The sequence below is a fragment of the Rhinatrema bivittatum genome, chromosome 18 (genome assembly GCF_901001135.1).
Source record: "Rhinatrema bivittatum chromosome 18, aRhiBiv1.1, whole genome shotgun sequence".
Lineage (NCBI taxonomy): Eukaryota > Metazoa > Chordata > Amphibia > Gymnophiona > Rhinatrematidae > Rhinatrema > Rhinatrema bivittatum.
Window position 1 is genome coordinate 41,174,135 of NC_042632.1, and position 18,028 is coordinate 41,192,162.

The 18,028-nt window shown below is 42.4% G+C and overlaps 1 protein-coding gene across 1 annotated transcript in view; it reads right to left on the minus strand.

The window, feature by feature from the left end:
• The window catches only part of ADAM19 (ADAM metallopeptidase domain 19), a 55,671-nt gene that overhangs the window by 1,394 nt on the left and 36,249 nt on the right, over positions 1 to 18,028 (minus strand). Inside the window, exons 6-7 of the mRNA XM_029583447.1 lie at positions 3,681 to 3,873; positions 2,041 to 2,106 (exon numbers count right to left, since the gene is read on the minus strand). Of these exons, the coding sequence (XP_029439307.1) occupies positions 2,041 to 2,106; positions 3,681 to 3,873 (259 nt within the window). The remainder of the gene's footprint in view (positions 1 to 2,040; positions 2,107 to 3,680; positions 3,874 to 18,028) is intronic.

Below are 18,028 nucleotides of genomic sequence, written 5' to 3' on the forward strand. Positions count from 1 at the left end.
TTCCAACACACAGTGCAGTCAAATCTATCATATTAAATAAATACCCTATAAAAACAAAAAAACCTGATTACTCCTGGAGCTATTCCAAAGAGCAAAGAAGTTGAGTGTTATCTAAATGCACACCCTCATGCGACCAGCTCTCAGCCAGCAATTAATCTATGTCACTGCAGGAGTAGAGCTACATGCCCCTGTGACCTGCTCCCAGTAAAGAACGGCTAGATCCATACCATTTAATAATTCAGGGGACCTGAGCAGCAGAACAGTATGCAGATTATTTTGTCTCAAGACTTAGGATGGACTTTTTTTTTGTGTTTTGTTTTGTTTAACAGGTCTCATTGTAGTGCAAGCATTTCAGCTCCTGGCTTGAAGTTCCTCAACGCAGTGAGCATCAGTCACTCTCTGACCTGCTTTACAAAGACACATTGCTCGTTGGCAGCCTCTGGTCAAGTCCTGGCTTTCTGACATCCTCTCCTGGTATATTTCGGTACCTGTAGGGCTGACTTCAAAGAGAGGCAGACGTGCAAACCCCAGAGTGCAGTGGCGTGTAAGCTTAATAACCAGGAATGACCAAACTTCTCCCACCAGAAGCTACCGTAGGTAACTTTCAGCAACTCTCTAGGACACCGCAGAATGCCTGACGATTTTTTGCTTGCTTTCTTGCTCGACGGTTTCCCCCTTGGTCCTTTAGGCTTCCAGCTCAGTTGGAACCGACATTTGTTGGGAAACACCGCCACGAGCCTTCATTCACAACTGCCCAGGGGCGGTTATTTCCTGATTTTATATCTCCCTCCCATCTCAACGAGAGTTCTTAGGCAGGACGCTCAAACCGAGGGTCCCTTCAGTCCCTGGCTAACATGGACCCTAGGTTGGTCACAGTACGAAAGTAATGAACAAAACAAAATGAAATGCAGCTCCTCCTCTCCGGGTTGAAAAAACCCAAATGTAAAAAGAGAAGGCCACTGGTCTGCTTCCCACCCCTCACCAGATGCATCTTACCCCATCTGTGGGGTTCTCCGAAGTTTAAATGGGGCAGGATCGATCCCCAGTTGCTCGTGCCCCACTGGGTCAGTATTTCAAAACGGCACTGATGAGCCCTGAGGCCAGAAGGCCTGAAAGTGGGGAACAATTTAAAAAAAATCACAAGCAAGAACTATCAAGCCAGTGGGACAGGAGTGACTGGGGATATCGCCTATCACCAGCTGGACTTTACAGACCCCACAGCTGGGTCGACATATATCCAGTGGGAAGATAAGTTGGGTCCTTGAATTCTTAAATTTTGGCAATGGATTTTTGGGTGAGAGGGGCTGGAGGGAAGTGAAGGCAGGGCTCGGCTGGTGGCTGCTTATTATGAAAATGAAAAACAAAACAAAAACTTTGTTCATTTTTGTTTCATTCATCTGAAAACAAAATAAAACCGGAAATTTCGTTGAAATGTCCCGTTTTGTTTCAAGCAAAAGCATGCCCCTAAGAGCACAGTACTGACCATCCAGTCCTTAAGGAATTGTAAATATATATATATATATATATATATATATATATATATATCCGTTGTGAACCCTACTGTCTCAGGAGACTCGCCGAAGCGAGTTTATTCAGGGCAGCAGTAACCAACCAGAGCCTCCGGCTGTTTTACTAATCCCTGGCAATAACCAGGCTGCCTCTGGCTTTCATCCTTCTCCCTGCTCACGGGTGGTATCAGTGCTAGCCCGCGCAGGCTGGAAGGAGGCGGTGCATCACCAGCCCGCACAAGCCAGATAAAGGAAGAGGAAGCTGTGGTTGGATGGGCCTGTGGCCACCACAGCTAAACAAATGGGTGAATGAGGAGTGGACCAACTGCCGCTTCCTCTCCCCCCCCCCCCCCCCACCCGCCCTGCCCTGGCCGATCTATACCACTCTGAATTGGTGAAGAGGAGATTATGTGCAAACACACACACACACACACACACACACACGAATCCGCATGAATCTCACTAGAACTCATAAGTTCCCAGATAGGAAACCCATCAGACAAATAAAGTAATGCATATCACTTTTTTGTACCTCTGTGTAATCTGCCACGATGAAAAGTTCCACATATTTCATACCCTGAAAATCTTCCCTCTTAACCTGCAAGGAAATCAAGCACAAACCTAGATGGTTTAATAGCCTGTTGCCACTGTGGCATCTCATTAGGTCACGTCAACGGAAATGACAGCGTCTTGCACAGACACAACTCCTTCTCTCGTCATTGCTACTCAACAATTTTTTTTTTTTTACGAGCATAAGTGTGTAACAATAACTTTACAACCCCCCTCCCCACACAAAATTCATGTATTCCAGTCATTGCACTGACAGTCCATGGGTGGCTGGCTCCCTTTGAAACCCTGAAATCAAAGGCCCTGATTTTGGTCCCAGTGTACAATGGCTGGGGACTCCTTCCCTCCCATTCAGAGGGTGTGAATGTTGCCTCCACAGCATCCCTGGACCCTGCCCATCCAGGGAGTGGGACCGAGCCCAGGTCTTCTGTATGGCATGGAGGGCCCCATTAATTGGTTTTCATTGGAAAACCCCAAAACCATAAATTCCCTCACTTTAAATCCGAACTTCCTATGTTTCTAGAAGAGATAGATTAGTATTTAGATGTTTGACAAGGTATTCCTATATAGTCAATCTCACCAATTTTAATGGTTTTGAGAGTGTGTATACACATATTGAAAATTAAAATTCCTAAACTGTGTGTATTTAGATAATTCTCACTTCCTCTGCAATGATTTCATGGAATGCATTATAATAACTGAAAATTCCTTGGTCTATCTAGGGAGTAATCAAACTGAAGCATTTTCAATAGTGTAAAAAGTCGAGCAAAATCCAGAATACTCTGCTCTTTATCCAAGGCTTAAATATCTTTTAAATGTCTGCTCTACAAAAAATGACACCCGAAATGCCCCCTTTTTGTTGACATCCTGCTTAGCACAGATCCCCTGTACAATTTACCGTGCATAAGGAAATTACACACAGAATTGTGCAAAGCCTCTTGCAGCCGTGCGGTTCTGAAATAGTTCAAGCTCTGCCTAAAGCATAGATTTGTTGCAAGGCAAGATGGTGTACACACAGATACACAAAAATGACACATGCTAAAAGATGTGCATACGGCACTGTGGGACTTTGGTCTGTAAGCCTGGTGCATAGTCTCACCAAATTTAAGGCCCTGATCTAAGGAATTAGTAAGACTGGCTCAGGGTCACTAACAAAGGAGGTGGAATTTGATCCCCCACTCACTGCTCTACCCACAAGGCTATAGCTTTTCATCTACATTACATCACCTCTTGCATCGCAGTTGTGCCATCTGATGCCTGCAGTTTTTTTTAAACAAACTCCATGAGAATAATTGATCAATTTTGTTGACAGGTAAGGAAAGAAAGATGATACTTGAAAAGAAATCAATGCTTTCACCGTCTGCTCTTTCCTGCCCCCAGAAAGAAGCAAGATTCCCACCTGAGTGGTGGGGTGAACTACTCAGGCTGTTGGAAGGCTTGATGTGTTTGATTTCTCTGAACTGTGATTGCAAACTCCATTGACCTTTTACTTGCGTCTTCTGAACACTGCGGTCTGAATCGGTATTGGCATGTTCTTATGCATGGCCTGAGAGCTTTAGCATCTTAACCATTTCTCTAGAACCACATGCCCCTTGCACTACTCACCCGGCGGTGCTCTGACCCCACAGAGGATATAAATGCAGTGGCCCAGTCTGCCATAGGAGCTTCTAGATGCTGATGTCCACAAGCTCCTTCTGGAAGCTTCAGATGCTCACTTCTGTAGATCAGGTGCGGCCCTTGGCTCCCAAGAAATGGCTCTATGATATAGCTGAGATTCTTGGTCAATAATATCATCCCACTGAAAGCACAAAGAACAAAGCAACCATGATATGAGATCAATGTAAAATGAAGACAGCTATCTGCAACATGCATAGGCAGATACAGATGAAACCCCAGGTTGGGGTATATCCAAATTACAGGGGGTGTTAGGATTCTAGTGGTCCTTGTGGACCTGGAGGGTGAATTCTCGTTGGAGTGAGTGGGACCAGGTGCCTCTGTAGAAAGGAGTTAGCTTGCCTGTGTTGTCTTGCTGGGAAACTGGCTCAGAGTAACCTACAGATGTTCTTATTCCCCAGACATAGAGCTATATTTGGGGTTCCAACAGTGCAGTGTTTATTTAGAAAAGTACAAGATATTTACAGATACCATCCACAGGCACTGTCACAGGGAAGATTGATAACTTCCATTATTAAACAGTAAAACAACCAATACATCCTAGTAGGTGGACATCTAGATATACCAGGCACAAGAAATAATGTACCTTCAATTGGTCAGGGAGGAATTCAGCAGTTTAGGCTACCCACTACTAGACATATGCAAAGCTGAACATATACACAAAAAAGACATTATTGCTCCACGAACCTTACTATCTAGTCAAAACAAACATATATGACAAACAAGAGTCAATGTGAAGTGTATTTATTATAGGGAAGTAGTAGGAGTTAAAAGCAATCTTAAAAAGTTGAACTTGTAGACTGGATTGAATATGGCCAGAGAGAGACCATTACATACTGACTTAGAAAGTCTATTACAGGTTTATGGCATAGCAAGGTGGAAAGCATGAAATTGGGACTTGGCTGTGTAGGAGAAGGGCACAAATAAGAGCGACTTATGCAATGAACGGAGTTCATGAGAAAGGGTATAGGGAGGGACAAATGAAGATAGATATGAGAAGCAGCAGAGTGAAAGCACTTGTAGGTGAGTAATAGAAGCTTGAACTGTATTTAGAAGTGGACAGCGAGCTAATGCAGCACTTTGAGAAGAGGGGTTACATGGTCATAGTGACAGTGAAGAAAGATAAGTCTGTAGCTGAATTCTGCACAGATTGCAGTGGAGTAAGGTGGTTCAGCATAAGAGCAGGTGACAGGAGTCTAAACAGGAAGTTATAAAGAGTGGATGTGCATTTTAGTAGCATGCTTAGAAAGGAAGAAACATGTTTTAGCAGTATTTTGGATGTATGTGGAAGACGTATCATAGATGGCCCCAAAGTGGCAAGCCAAGGGAGCCAGGAGAATGAGAGCACCATCTACAGAGATAGAAAAGAGGGAAAGGAGATGCCGAGGGAGGAAGACAGAAGTTCTAGCTTGGTCAGGACAGAGCCTTGAAGCAAACTGATTGATAGTGTAACAGCAGTGGAAGAAGAATCACCAGAGGATAGAGAAAAAGTATGGGAGGGGTAAGAAGAAAACCAGGATAGAGAAGAGTCCCAGAATTCAATTGAGTACATTGTGTCAAGGAGAAGATGATCAACAGTATCAATAGCAGCAGATAAGTTGAAGATCAAGTAAAGGCCCATGGTCTTGGCCATGAAGAAGTCATTGGAGACTTTGGCAAGAGCAGTATCTGTGCAATGAAGAGAGCAAAAGCCAGATTGAAGCAGATCCAAAATGGCTTGAGATGAAAGGAAGTCAAGACAGCAGGAAATGAATGGCACATTCAAACAGTTGGCTGAGGTCCCCTACCTCCATGAACTAATTGGGCCTTTATCCTCTTATCCAGGAATTCTATAGGGTGCTTGGGCCTTTATGCATGGGGGATCCTGACCCTCCATCAGGAACAGCAGAGGAAATAATTACTCACAATTCTTACATGATAAAACAAGATTTAGTTCCTGAAAAGGTGGAGATTCTGCATCTGTTACAATGTATGTTTTCTTTCAACTTAAGCCCAGGGAGGACTGGTATCTGAACTGCCATAGGATAGCCTTCAGCTTCATCTCCAAGACCTCTGCATGGGTAGTAAGAATCCAGGTAAAATGGGAGTTCAAAACTGCAGATGGGTGAAAATGCTTCTAATGATCTCAAAACTTCCTTGTGCTGCTGAAAAAACAATTTGGCTATTCGAGAATTTTCTCATCGTTTGCACTTATTGATTAAATATCATTTTAACCCTATTGGGAAACTGGATTATGAAACTCAAACTGAGGATTCTCTGCTCATGATGTAACCAAACTGGAAACCATCCAAGTGTTCCAGGAACAGGATCTCAACAAATGTCCACTGGTGCAAAAAAAAAAAAAATCCAGGAGCCAAACATCTGATCCAACACATGCATCAAGAATACCGTCATAACAATTTATGCTTTTTATTGGTATTTGGATTAAACTTTCTGTTGTATGAGATCGTATTAAGCTTGGGACCATCAGATTGAAAACTGCCTGAAGAGGATTTGGGTAATAAGGGGAGCAGTATGTTCAGTGACCGAGAGGGTGAATATTAAACTAGCAGCTTGTAAACTAAGCAAATATGACCCTCAGGTTAAAAGTCAGAGAGGTCACAGTAACCATATGGAGGCCACCCAAAGACCTCATGTTCCAAAGTGACTTTTAGCAGTGCTGAAAGGCTAAGGTTTATCTCCAGCTGAAGTCTGAAACCATTTCCTGTAGTGTACGCTTCCTGCAAAGAGATACCACATGCCCCCCTCTGCCTTTACTCCCCAGAATGTTAGAGCAAGGCTAGGAAGTCCCCAGGGTTTTATCCAATTTCATCTATGATTGATTCATTTTAATGATTTTACAGCAAAGCATTATGCATTACACACCAAAACTGACAGACAAAAGCAGACAGAAGTGAAGACAGGGAGTGCTATAATTAAAGCAGCAATACAATTCTGGTGGCTCAAATTATGTGTTTTTGCTCTGTTGTGTTTCCTTTTGTTCTTATTTCCAGGTCTCCTTTTTTTCTTAGTTTCATATATTGTTGTGTTCCTGTTTTGAATGTTCACTGTGCAGATTTCACAGATAGCAGGCTCCTGTGATTCCAAGCACATCATTTTTTCCCCCCTTGCTTGCTCAGTTACAGAGAATATATCACAGTTTCTTGCCTACCCCCTTAACTTTCTGGTCTTCCCCAAAACACAGGATGGCTCTCTGGCTGTCCTGGCAACAGAGTGTCATGAAGACCTGGCCAGGATCCTAGGCAAGATTTATCTGAAACTACATACTGTATACATTAGGGATGTGCAGGGAAAAGAATTGTGTTTATTTCTTTTGTTGTTGTTTCATTTCTATCATTTTCATTTTTTCATTTCTGTTGTTTAGTTACTGTTACAGTCAGTAAGTAGTGAGTGCCTCCCTCCTCTGTGCTCACTGACCATAATAGCAATACAATTATACCCCACTTCCCCACCCTAGCATGTCCTTGCCACTTGCCCTCTCCTTCCAGCATTTGTCCACAGCCGATAACCCCCCTACTCTTAGCCTACCCTGCACCTCCTCTCCGTTGCTGGCGAGATGGGCTCCACCAGTGGCCACAGATCATCTCCGCTCTTCAGTCACTGGCCTTCTCTTTGGCCACTAACAGGATAGACTCTGCCCATGGACCCAGACCTTCTGTCATGATAGGATCCACCAGCAGGCCTGGGCTGCTTCTTCTCTTGGCAAGCCAGGGCCACCAGCATTTTTTTTAAATCATGGGTTCTGACAGCTGATCTCGCAATGCACGAGATCAGCAGTCAGGAAGTGCCAATCCACATGATTTAATAATGCTTGTGGTACCAAACGACACAGAAAATACCAATGATATTTTAGTTTGGTTTTATATCATTTCAGATGGGAATCGACACAAAATATTGTTGGCATCTTCCATGTTCTTTAAAATGACTGTGCATCCCTAATACATGTTACTGGTGACATTTTGTTTTTAATTTTGAGTGCTCAGATCTTTTTCCCTAGTCTACAAGCAGACGTGAATGCATTATTTATGCTCTTGTGTTTCAGTGCGATGTCTGCAATGGGTTCTGAGCTCTCAGGAGTAATCAGCACACAGACTCATTTAGGTTCAAAAAAAGGTGGGAGATAAACGTAATGGAGCAGGAGCTTCCAAACTCAGGGCTTATTTCTTCTCAGAAATGAAACAAAACAGAAGCATGAAAAAAGGAGGCATTAATGGCTGAAGAAGGAGAGGGGTTAATAGTCAAGTTCAGAGCAGGTCTTGAGTGATATTTTTAAAGAAAGAAAAGGAAGGAGCAAGATGAATGCATGGCAGGCAAGGAGAAAAGAGAATAAATAGGAAAGAGAATCATCCAAGACTTTGGTGGGACAGATTGGCTCCATCCCGGCTTTAACTCATTGCCTTTTGAAATTGGAACTAGGAGTCCTTAGGTGCAACGGGAGTAAAACTAGGACTGGATCAGCTTGATCTCAGCCTATGAAAGAGACAAATGTGGGGAAGGGACAAGCTGGCAAGGGGTGTGTGTAGCTTGCAAGATAGTTGAGCTGGCAGGTCCTGGGAAGGTTGCAGCCCATCTTAATACCTCTCCCAGCTGCCTCGGTGGTGGACTTCACAAGTAAACACACTCCCCTTAGGCCTGGCTTGCTCCCACCCCATGTTCCGCAAGCAGCCAGCCAGGTACTGGGGAGCTTGCAGTACACTTGCATGCTTTTCCCACCTGCCTCAGAGGACATCCCGACCCCCTTGGGCTTCCAGCAGTTAAGTCAGGAGGTGCATGCCATAGGTCAGCAGATTTTTCCTTCCTTTCATTTCCTATGGCTCCACTCTATCTACTCTTCCTGATGCTAATCCTTTGTAATGTTATTTCCTGCTGCAAACCATTACTAATCTCAAGTCTACTGTCTCCATTATCTTTACCTCACGTGCAGGGTAGTGCAAGAATATGAGGTGCCCTAGGGGGAACGTTCCATCCTTATTTCCCCCTCCATCCCCAGCATTGCCCTCCCCAATACATCTTCCCTCTTTTCTTCATCCATTCACTAGCAGCCAGGGTCCCACACTGGAGAGTTTGCTGCCCGCAAGGGTTGGCGCTCTAGGTGTCCCCTTAGTTTGCCTAATGGAAGCACCAGCCCTGCTCACTTGCCATTCTGCTCTGTCTGGCTTCAGTTTTCTTCCTTGCATCAAGCCATCTCTACTCTCCCTGACATAACCCCATCTTCATCACTCCTCCATCTCTCTTCTCCATATTCTTCTACTCCTCCTCCAACTCTCAGCTGGGGATATTAATTCCAATCCTGGACTTCCAAGGCAACTTTCACTACATCTGTGCACATCAAATCATTATCCCTCCAATCGTATTCCTATCTCCCTCTTCTCTTCCTTTCTCATGTTTCTAGTTCCATCAAGGTTACCTACATTCATGACCTCTTTATCTTTCTTACACTATACTCTTCTGCTTTAGACACCCTTTTCCCTCCCCTTACCTACCCTATAAGGTGCACCAAATCCCAGCCTTGGCCCACCCCCAAAATTCACTTACTGTGTTCCTGTGCCTGCCCTGCAGAGCATCTTTGGCTAAAATCCGTGCCCATGCCAACTTCATTTCAAATTCATGCTCCTCCTTCCAGTCTTCTATTGTCCATCTGACAAGCTTTTGCCTCCAACCCTTGCCGTCTCTTTAGCACGCTCAATTCCCTTTTTAAACTGCCTTCACTTGTCACCCCACTCTCTCCACGCTCTTCCCAGACTATAACAGACTACTGAAAAGATTCACAAAATTAGTCTTGAGTTCTCAACCAGACTACGTCTACCTCCACTCAATCCCTCCCTTCCATTCTTCTCTTTTCTGTGATCACAGTGGAGGAAAATGCCCATCTTCTCTCCTCCTCTGAACCCACTACTTGTTCTTCTGACCCCCATTCCCACCCAGCTCCTCAACTCTGTTTCCCTGCAGTCATCCCTTCCATCTGTCACATCCCCAAGCTATCACTTTCCACTGCAAATGTTCCTGCTGCTTTCAAACACGCTGTAATCACTCAGAAAACCCTCACTGGACCCCACCTGCTCTGCTAATTCTTGTCCCATCTCCCTCCTCCCTTTTAAAGCCAAACTACTTGAGATGGGTCAGTAGAGCAGGTAGGTCCAGTGGAATTAGTCGGAGGAGCAAGTAATGAGCTCAGAGGAGGAGAGGAGATAGGCAGTTTCCTCAACCATAATTTAGAAAAGGAGAAGAGGGTTTTTAATTTTGTGGAGGGACTCTTGAGCTGCCAGCCTTGTGGAGTTCCTGTGGCTGGTCCTAGCGGAGGTTGCATTATCAGCAGCTCAGATTGCTGTTTGCCTCTGTGGCTTGCAAAACCAAAATCCATATAACAGCGTCAGCGAATGTATGCTGAGTGCTCTAAGGACACAGAAAATGAGAATCATCTTTTGAAAAGATATGTTTGGTCCTTACATCGGTGCCTGCGGCCATGGCTAAGAAAAGATACTGGACATCTTAGAAAGGCCCCGCTTTCTCGCCAATGTAAGGATTCGCTGCTTTGTGTGACTCTGAGGCTGGGGACCTTCCAATGAAGTCATCGCTGGACACACAGCAGCAGGCTTTGTGTGCCCTAGCAGTGGGTGCCGACACAAATCACTTCTTTATACTATTCATCCCAGTGTCTTTCAATAAATATTTCATTAAACTACGTAACAGATGGCCAAAGGCAGAGTTTCCCATAACTGCTACATACGCTCAGATTACTAGAGGAGTCCCTACCATGTCTGTAATGTTTAAAACATCTGTACCACTAAAATATTCTGTTAACTCAAGAAATACAATTGTCAAGATTCCCTATCTTTTTTTTCTGGTTTATCATCTCATTTGTATGGAAGATTTCAATGTTTAACAATTTACAAATGTTTCTCCTATATAATCCTTCACACTTTTATGGGCTTGCTGTAATTCAGCAGGGGTGCTCCTCATCACTGGAAACCTGTGTCAGCACTGCGAGCAGTGCATTCAACAGCTGAAAAGAGACCTCTGCAGAGGAATGTTTAAAAAATAAAGGGTTTCAAGGGTGATACCTTAAAAAAAAAAAAAAAAAGGAAACGAGGGGGTTAATCCTTACCAATTTTGTTATGTATTATGGGTTATGTTGCATTATAATACTGAGATTATATTTTGTAAACATGACTCCTGAGTTTAAATGTTTGAATATCTTTTGTTGAATAAATGTTTTAAACAAAAAATAAAGGGCGTATCCAAAATGGAAGATGCACAATTCCACATAAGGAATAAAATATCCTTGGACAACATAAGAGAGTTGGATAGGGGGGAAGAGACCTGGGAATAATATCAGAGGGAAAAATGGAGTGAAGAAACCGGCAAGTTGATATTTTGAGAAACAAAGCAATACTTCTGTTTTTAAATCAGAGACTGTTAGGATTTTTTGAGATGTGGTGTTGTGGTTCGAGTATTGGCTTGGACTCGGGGGAATCCTGCAACATGACTTCCAGACTCACTCCTGCTACCAACTCTCTCTGTGCGTTTGAGAAGTACCTTTTATCATGCTGTATCTTTGGGACCCCAGCATTTGTCTTATTTTGAAATTCCTGGTCGGCCAAGTTGCACAGATATTTATAGCACTTTATGGAATCAGTGTTTTGTACATACGGCCACAGGGGTGAGGCGTGCATTTAGAAGGTAAGCTACCTGCAAAAATGGGCTTTAAGAAAACTGCCCAGCCTATGTCCCTTAGCACACTCCACGGTAACTAGACAGCTGAGAGATTACCTTGAAGAAACCATTAACTTAGGCGAAACCCAAACAGAATTCCACAGAGGGTGCAATATAGTCAGACAGTTCTCATATCACTCATCAATGACATGCGACTACTGATGATCAATGGGAAGGATCAGGCTTCCTGAACCTCCTGGTAATCTCTCTGTCACATTCGACGTGGTCGGGCATGAAATCCTGCTTAAACTGAAAAACTTAGGCATCAGAGACAGTGCCCTAACCTGGTTCCAATCTTTTCTGACTAACAGACACCAGGTAACAACCTGGTACACACAATATCCTCCAAACTTTAACTCCTGCTCTGGGGAGTCCCCTAAGGCTCCCTACTATCCGCCTTCTTGTTCAAATGTTCATCTCCCATCCTTAACCACCATCATCAGAAGCTATGCTGACAACAAGCCTGATGGGATAAAACAGCAGCACTCTTTAACCATTTCCTCAAGACAGTGACAAAATGGATGATTTCAAACGGACGTCAACTAAACAAGGATCAAGACAAAAATCCTATGGTGAGCAATGCACGGAGGCCAAACAACTTTTCCCCCTCCCCACCTTTAGTCTAGATAATATTACCCTACATATTTCATCAAGACTTAGGGAGGGTAATTTCAACAAGTCTCCGTAGGCTAACATTTGTCAGTATTTTTTACTGGCAGGTTTAAGCCAGAATTTTCAAAGCAAATTTATATGCATACATCTGTTTAACACTATATTCATTTATTCTTATTTTCCTTCTGTAAGCTGACCCAGCATGGAAGTCATTCTTAAACTTATGTAAAAATTATGGCACATTTTCTCTGTTCTTTTCTAAATGTCACTTCTCCCTTCTTTACAGGATCTCAGGATCAAGCAGTCCAACAATATCAGATAAAAAATTCTATATCCATGATTATTTTCTCCTGAAAATGTCTTTGGGCATGTTTTCTTTTCAGCTTAGTCCTCACATAGAAACCCATTCTAATAAGTTACTAATTTTTTATTTTACTTGCTTTGTATAACCAAGTGTAACTGTAAGACCTCACAAAGAGAGTTCTGTATTTAAAAAAAAATAAAAATTATTCTACTCATACCTACCTTTGGGTAGGCACTAATTTCTGAAAGTAAAATGTGTGGCTTGGCTGCACATTTTACTTTCTGTATCATGCGGGAATACTTAATAGGGCCATCAACATGCATTTGCATGTTGCGGGCGCTATTAGGTTCGGGGGGGTTGGACGCGCATTTTGGACGCGCTATTACCCCTTACTGAATAAGGGGTAAAGCTAGCGCGTCCAAAACGCGCATCCAATTGCGGGGTAACAGTGTTCTTCGCCGGAGCGCACTGTACTGTATCGGCCCAGAAAGAAAGAGAAAAAACTGACTACACAGACATCACGCATGACTTCCGCAAACTAGAAAGCGTGTTCCCTCACTCCTTGCCATAACTGGTTAAGCCAGCTATTGTTTAAATGAACTATATTATTAAGTGTTTCCCTAAAGATATTTCTAAAGTTAATTTTTTTTAGTGTAAAAAGAAATGCAGCAGCTCTTTTCACAAGAATCAAAAGCTCTGCAGTTCCTCTGAGGCAAAGCAAGTTGTCACCATCTCAAAATTCCACGGATAATTTAAGCCTTTAAATCAACCCTGCTTAAAATGAATAAATGTCGCAAAATTCACTCTGTTCTGAAATGCATTTCTTACTTCAAACCTTCACTCTCTTCTTCCTCAAGTCACTCTCTTCCCCCTGCCTTGGTTTCAAAAAAAGGAAGTATAATTATCTTAATGATTGTGTGTTTCCCCCTCTGTTTTCTCAGAAACTCTTCAAAAAGGAGTCTTAGTGAAATAGTTTCTTATCCAAACTGTCGCTGCTTTTACAGGATCTTTGTTTCTGCTGCTGCTAAACGGTGTCACTTCCTGGGGATTCTGCTTCAACGGGGTAGTTTGAATCAGCCTTAGAAAGTCCCGAGTTTCAATTTCACTGTCTCGGGACTATTTTTACTTGCAGATATTTTGTCCTTTTCCTTTCACGTCTCTCTCAAAGAGGTTTAATATCCCACAGTTTTACTCACATTTTTTTTTTATTAAGTATTTTTCTGTCCTTTCAAAACATGTTTTCTTACCTTACTTGACAGAATTTCATGTAATTAGTAAATGTAACTTATATTTCTCTATGGTAATATACTTCAGGATTATACAGTCAAGGCCTCATTCGCTCAGGCTGTTAAGCCTGGTATCACATCCAGGGCAAACGTTTCAACACCCCCCCCCCTTTCATGGTTTGCAGATCAATACTTAGGCAGTCTTTCTTTTTATACATAAAACCCCCAAGTTAATGTGCTGAACAGTGCTTCTTTTTAGGATTGCTAACAGTCTTCTGACCAATGATACCTTACCCCCAAGCTCGAGCCACTGTTCTCGAGCCTGCTTGAGCCTTCCAAGAATGCTCTTCATGCTCAAAATATACCCCTCCCCCTCCCCCCCAAAAAAGAGACTTTCCTTCTCACTGGAACCTCTGGTCTCAGACATTTGTTTCTACCAGGGCCAGTTTCATTGAAACACCTTCAATGGAACCCAGCAGGGATGCCCATCAAGCACCAAGACTCCTCCCTAGAATCTCCAAGCAGCAGTGGGAGCTTGGAAAAGACATGAGAGAGGTTTATGAAATCATGAGTGGTGTGAAACTTATTGAAGAAAGATGGTAAATTAAGTTAAATAAACTAATTAACAGGTAAATAAAGGCTAGATATTTATCCTCTCAAATAATATTAAAACAAGGGGATACTCCATGAAACTACCAACTTAAAACATAATCTTATCTTTTCACTCAGCACACCACCAAACTGTTGAATTTGTTGCCAGAGGACTTGGTCAAGACAATTATCATATCTGGCTTTAAAAAATGATTTGGATGTTCTTTTCTATGCTTGCTAATAAAAGCTTTAATATAAAAAAAAAAAAAAATGATTTGGACAAGTCCATAAAACATTATTAGCCAGAGAAAGAAAGCTATTACTATCCCCGGGAGTCAGTAGCAGGAAACCGATCTACTTTTTGAAATACTTGTGACCTGGACTGGCCACTGTTGGACACAGGATGCTGGGCTCAGTGGACCTTGGTCTGTCCCAGCATGGCACGCTTTAAGCTACCCACCACTTCTGTACCTCTCTTTCTTTGCTTCTGCCCCGTTCAGCACCAGTGGCTGGTATAGCGCCTCATGCACTATACTGTCAGCCGCATCCTCAGATTCTTCCCGCATTGGGAGCCAGTTGGAAGCACTCCTGCTGCACTCCTCTCTCCGGCCCGGACTCTCCTTCCACTGCAGGCAGTGGCAAATTGGAGAAGAAGAAAAAATACTGAGACAGCTCCTCAAGCCTTCACTCACCAGCCCTTCCCAGGGAACCAGCCACCACTAACTAGGGGCCCTAGAGCGCTCCCTGCATATGGTAAGAAACATTTCTCTGGGTTACAGTGTGTGGGGAGGGCAGGTTTTCAAATGTTTTACAGAGGTAAAAATGACATGTAAAGATTGCATTCTCCCCACCTTAGTGTGGGTAAAAGTACTTAACCCACAGAGAAAAATGGACAGGGTTAGGTTGGAGGAGAGAACGTACACACAGGGATTTCATTTGGAAGCAGCCATGTTCCCTTGCTGGCCTGTTCTGAAAGTGAACTTGCAGGCTCGCAGGTACTGCCTTGTCACATAAAATCAAAGTGGTTTAGAAATTACAATAATAAAATAACAAAATACATAAATATTCATGGACCTACAACCTCCATGTGTAGTTTCAAAATTGCCCCTAAATGTGGCCGCAGCACTGAATAGATGTGGCTATTTTAAAGTTAGCTGGATACGTTTATCTGGGATGGCCAAACTCAGGCCTGGATTCACCAGTCTAATGCAGAATAGTGAATCCAGCGAAAAAGGGGGGACGGGGGGGGGGGATGGGCCTGTGAAAGCCGGCAGCCATCGCACCACCACAGTGTTATCGCTGCCGGCTTTCGCACCCAATAGCACCACCGTGAAAGGTGGTGCTATTGAGCGCGCTACTGGCGACGATAACGGTGCTTACCTTATCGACGCCAGTGAAGACATCGCAGCGTCTGCCTCCTCGCCGCCCTAACTCCTACCCCTCCCCGGCAAGCTATCGCATGCAATAAGCAATAGAAAATGACTCCCTTAGGGAGATAACTTATCTGGCTAACTCAGCTCCTCCCAGTTATGCCCCCGGAATGCCCCTAACTTATCCGGCCAAAATTTAGCTGGATTAAAAAGTTAAATGTCAAAAAGACTGAGATAGTTCTCTCTAGATTCCCTGTGATTGAACCTCCAGATTTTCTAATTTTCAAAGATATTAATATCCCGATTTTATCGCAAACCAGAAACGTAGAAACAATCACGGATTCCTCTGTGTCTTTGAAGTCCCAAGTTAATAGCATTGTAAAGAAATTGGGTTTTTTTTCAAGCTTTGTCTTAGACATGTCAAACCTTCTCTTAATGAGACTGATTTTAAAAATAGTTGTGCATGCTCTCGTTATGTCAACAACTGATTATTGCAACTCCCTTTATATTGGTTTATCCCAGTCTACTTTGAGAGCAATCCAGTTACTCCAGAATTCTGCTGCTAGCTCATCCTTCTATGAGCACATTACACCAGTTCTAATAAAGTTGCACCGGTTACCAGTATTTTGGAGAATACATTTTAAGGTTCTTCTATTGTTTTTTATTTTAAATAATTCACAGATTGGCTCCAGCCTGTTTTAATGCTATTCTAAAGGTTTATCAGCCTTCCCGTACACTGAGATCTTCTTCACGTAACTTATTAGAAGTGCCGTCTGTGCATTTGGCAAGACTGGCGGAATGAAGAGCATTTATTTTTATGTGGCAGGACCAACACACTGGAATGAGATGCCTTAGACAAAGGCTGGGACATCTTAAGATTCTGGAAAATGCTAAAAACTCAGGGGGTAATTTTCAAAAGGAGTTACATGCGTAAATGTAGCTACTATTGTAGCAATTTTCAAAAGCCATTTACTCAAGTGCACTTATGTGAGTAAATCCTATAGACAAGTCAATGGCATATATTGTAGCAATTTTCAAAAACCCACTTACTCAAGTAAAGTGAATTTACTCCAGTAAACCTGGTTTTTACTCGAGTAAATGCTTTTTAAAATCAGGCCCTCATTTATTTGGCTGTGCATTTGATCAGTTAGATTTCAAGACAAGTATGGCCTATTCTTCAATCTGTCACTTTGTCTTTTACTGCTGGGAGTGCTTAATAACTTGAGAGTTTTGTGGGCGAGAAGCGCAACAATTATTTGATGCGGACTGTTTTTTTGTGCTGTTTAAATGTTTAACGTTGCTGTTTTAATGGGTTATATTTTGTTTTTAAATATGATTTTATGTTTTGATGGTTTTTAAGTATTATTTATTTATTATGTGTACAGATTGTAACCATCTAGGCAGGCTATCCATTTTTAAATAAATATTGATTTAGCCAGATAACGTATTAGTTATCCAGTTAAATGCTTCTGAATGTGGACCCATAGGTAATATGTTTGTATTATGAAATGTATGGATTTAAAGCCATGTTGGTTTAAATGTTAATCTATGCTCGGGCAAAGTATTGTAGAATATTACTATAGTGGAGGGTTTGTTCTGGGATTTTTTCCCCTCAGTTGAACAATTTATGGAAAGCAGAATGAGAGTTCACTTATCAAAAGTATTTATTATTTAAAAATGTATTAACCGCCTATCAACATTTCTAGGCTGTTTAAAAATAATACATTCACAATTAAACATTTAAAAACACAACATTAAAAGCATTAAACATGACTCACTTTACACACTCATCATGCTACCTAAAACTAAAAAATCACTTGCACTTGACCATGCCCATGCTGTTTCCAAGTCATATTAGCTTATCACAATGCTACCCTCATATAGTAAAAGCCTGTTGGAAGAAAAAGGCCTTTATCAATTTCCTGAACTTTCATAGCCCAGTTTCGCTTTTCAGATATTGTGGTAAGGAATTCCAGATCAAAGGTCCTTGAACATAAAACAGCCTCTCTCGTGACTCATCTAGTCAAATTACTTTGAAAGATGGAGCATGCAATAACATTTGTGAACTTGATCCTAAGGTCCTCGTGGGTTGGTACTATTTAGGGCAGAGTTAAAACAGTGAGACTAGGCCACTGATATCGTTAAAAACCAAGAACGCAACTTTGAATTTTATTCTCCAGATAACTGGGAACCCATGATACTTTAACAAGTAAGGTTTTATATGTGCTGGGAGATTGCAATTCCCGCCACAATTCAAACAGCGGAATTTTGGATACATGGAAGTGCCCAAACCATGTAAACAGGTAAATAAACCCACATATAGTGCATTGCAATAATTCACTGTCGACATTACCATAGAGCGTTCAACCGTCTTCAGCTCATTTTTCTTTAGAAACGGATGTGGGCGGCATAGCATTTGTAGTTTATATAATAAGATCATCGCACAACCTGTTTAATTTGTGG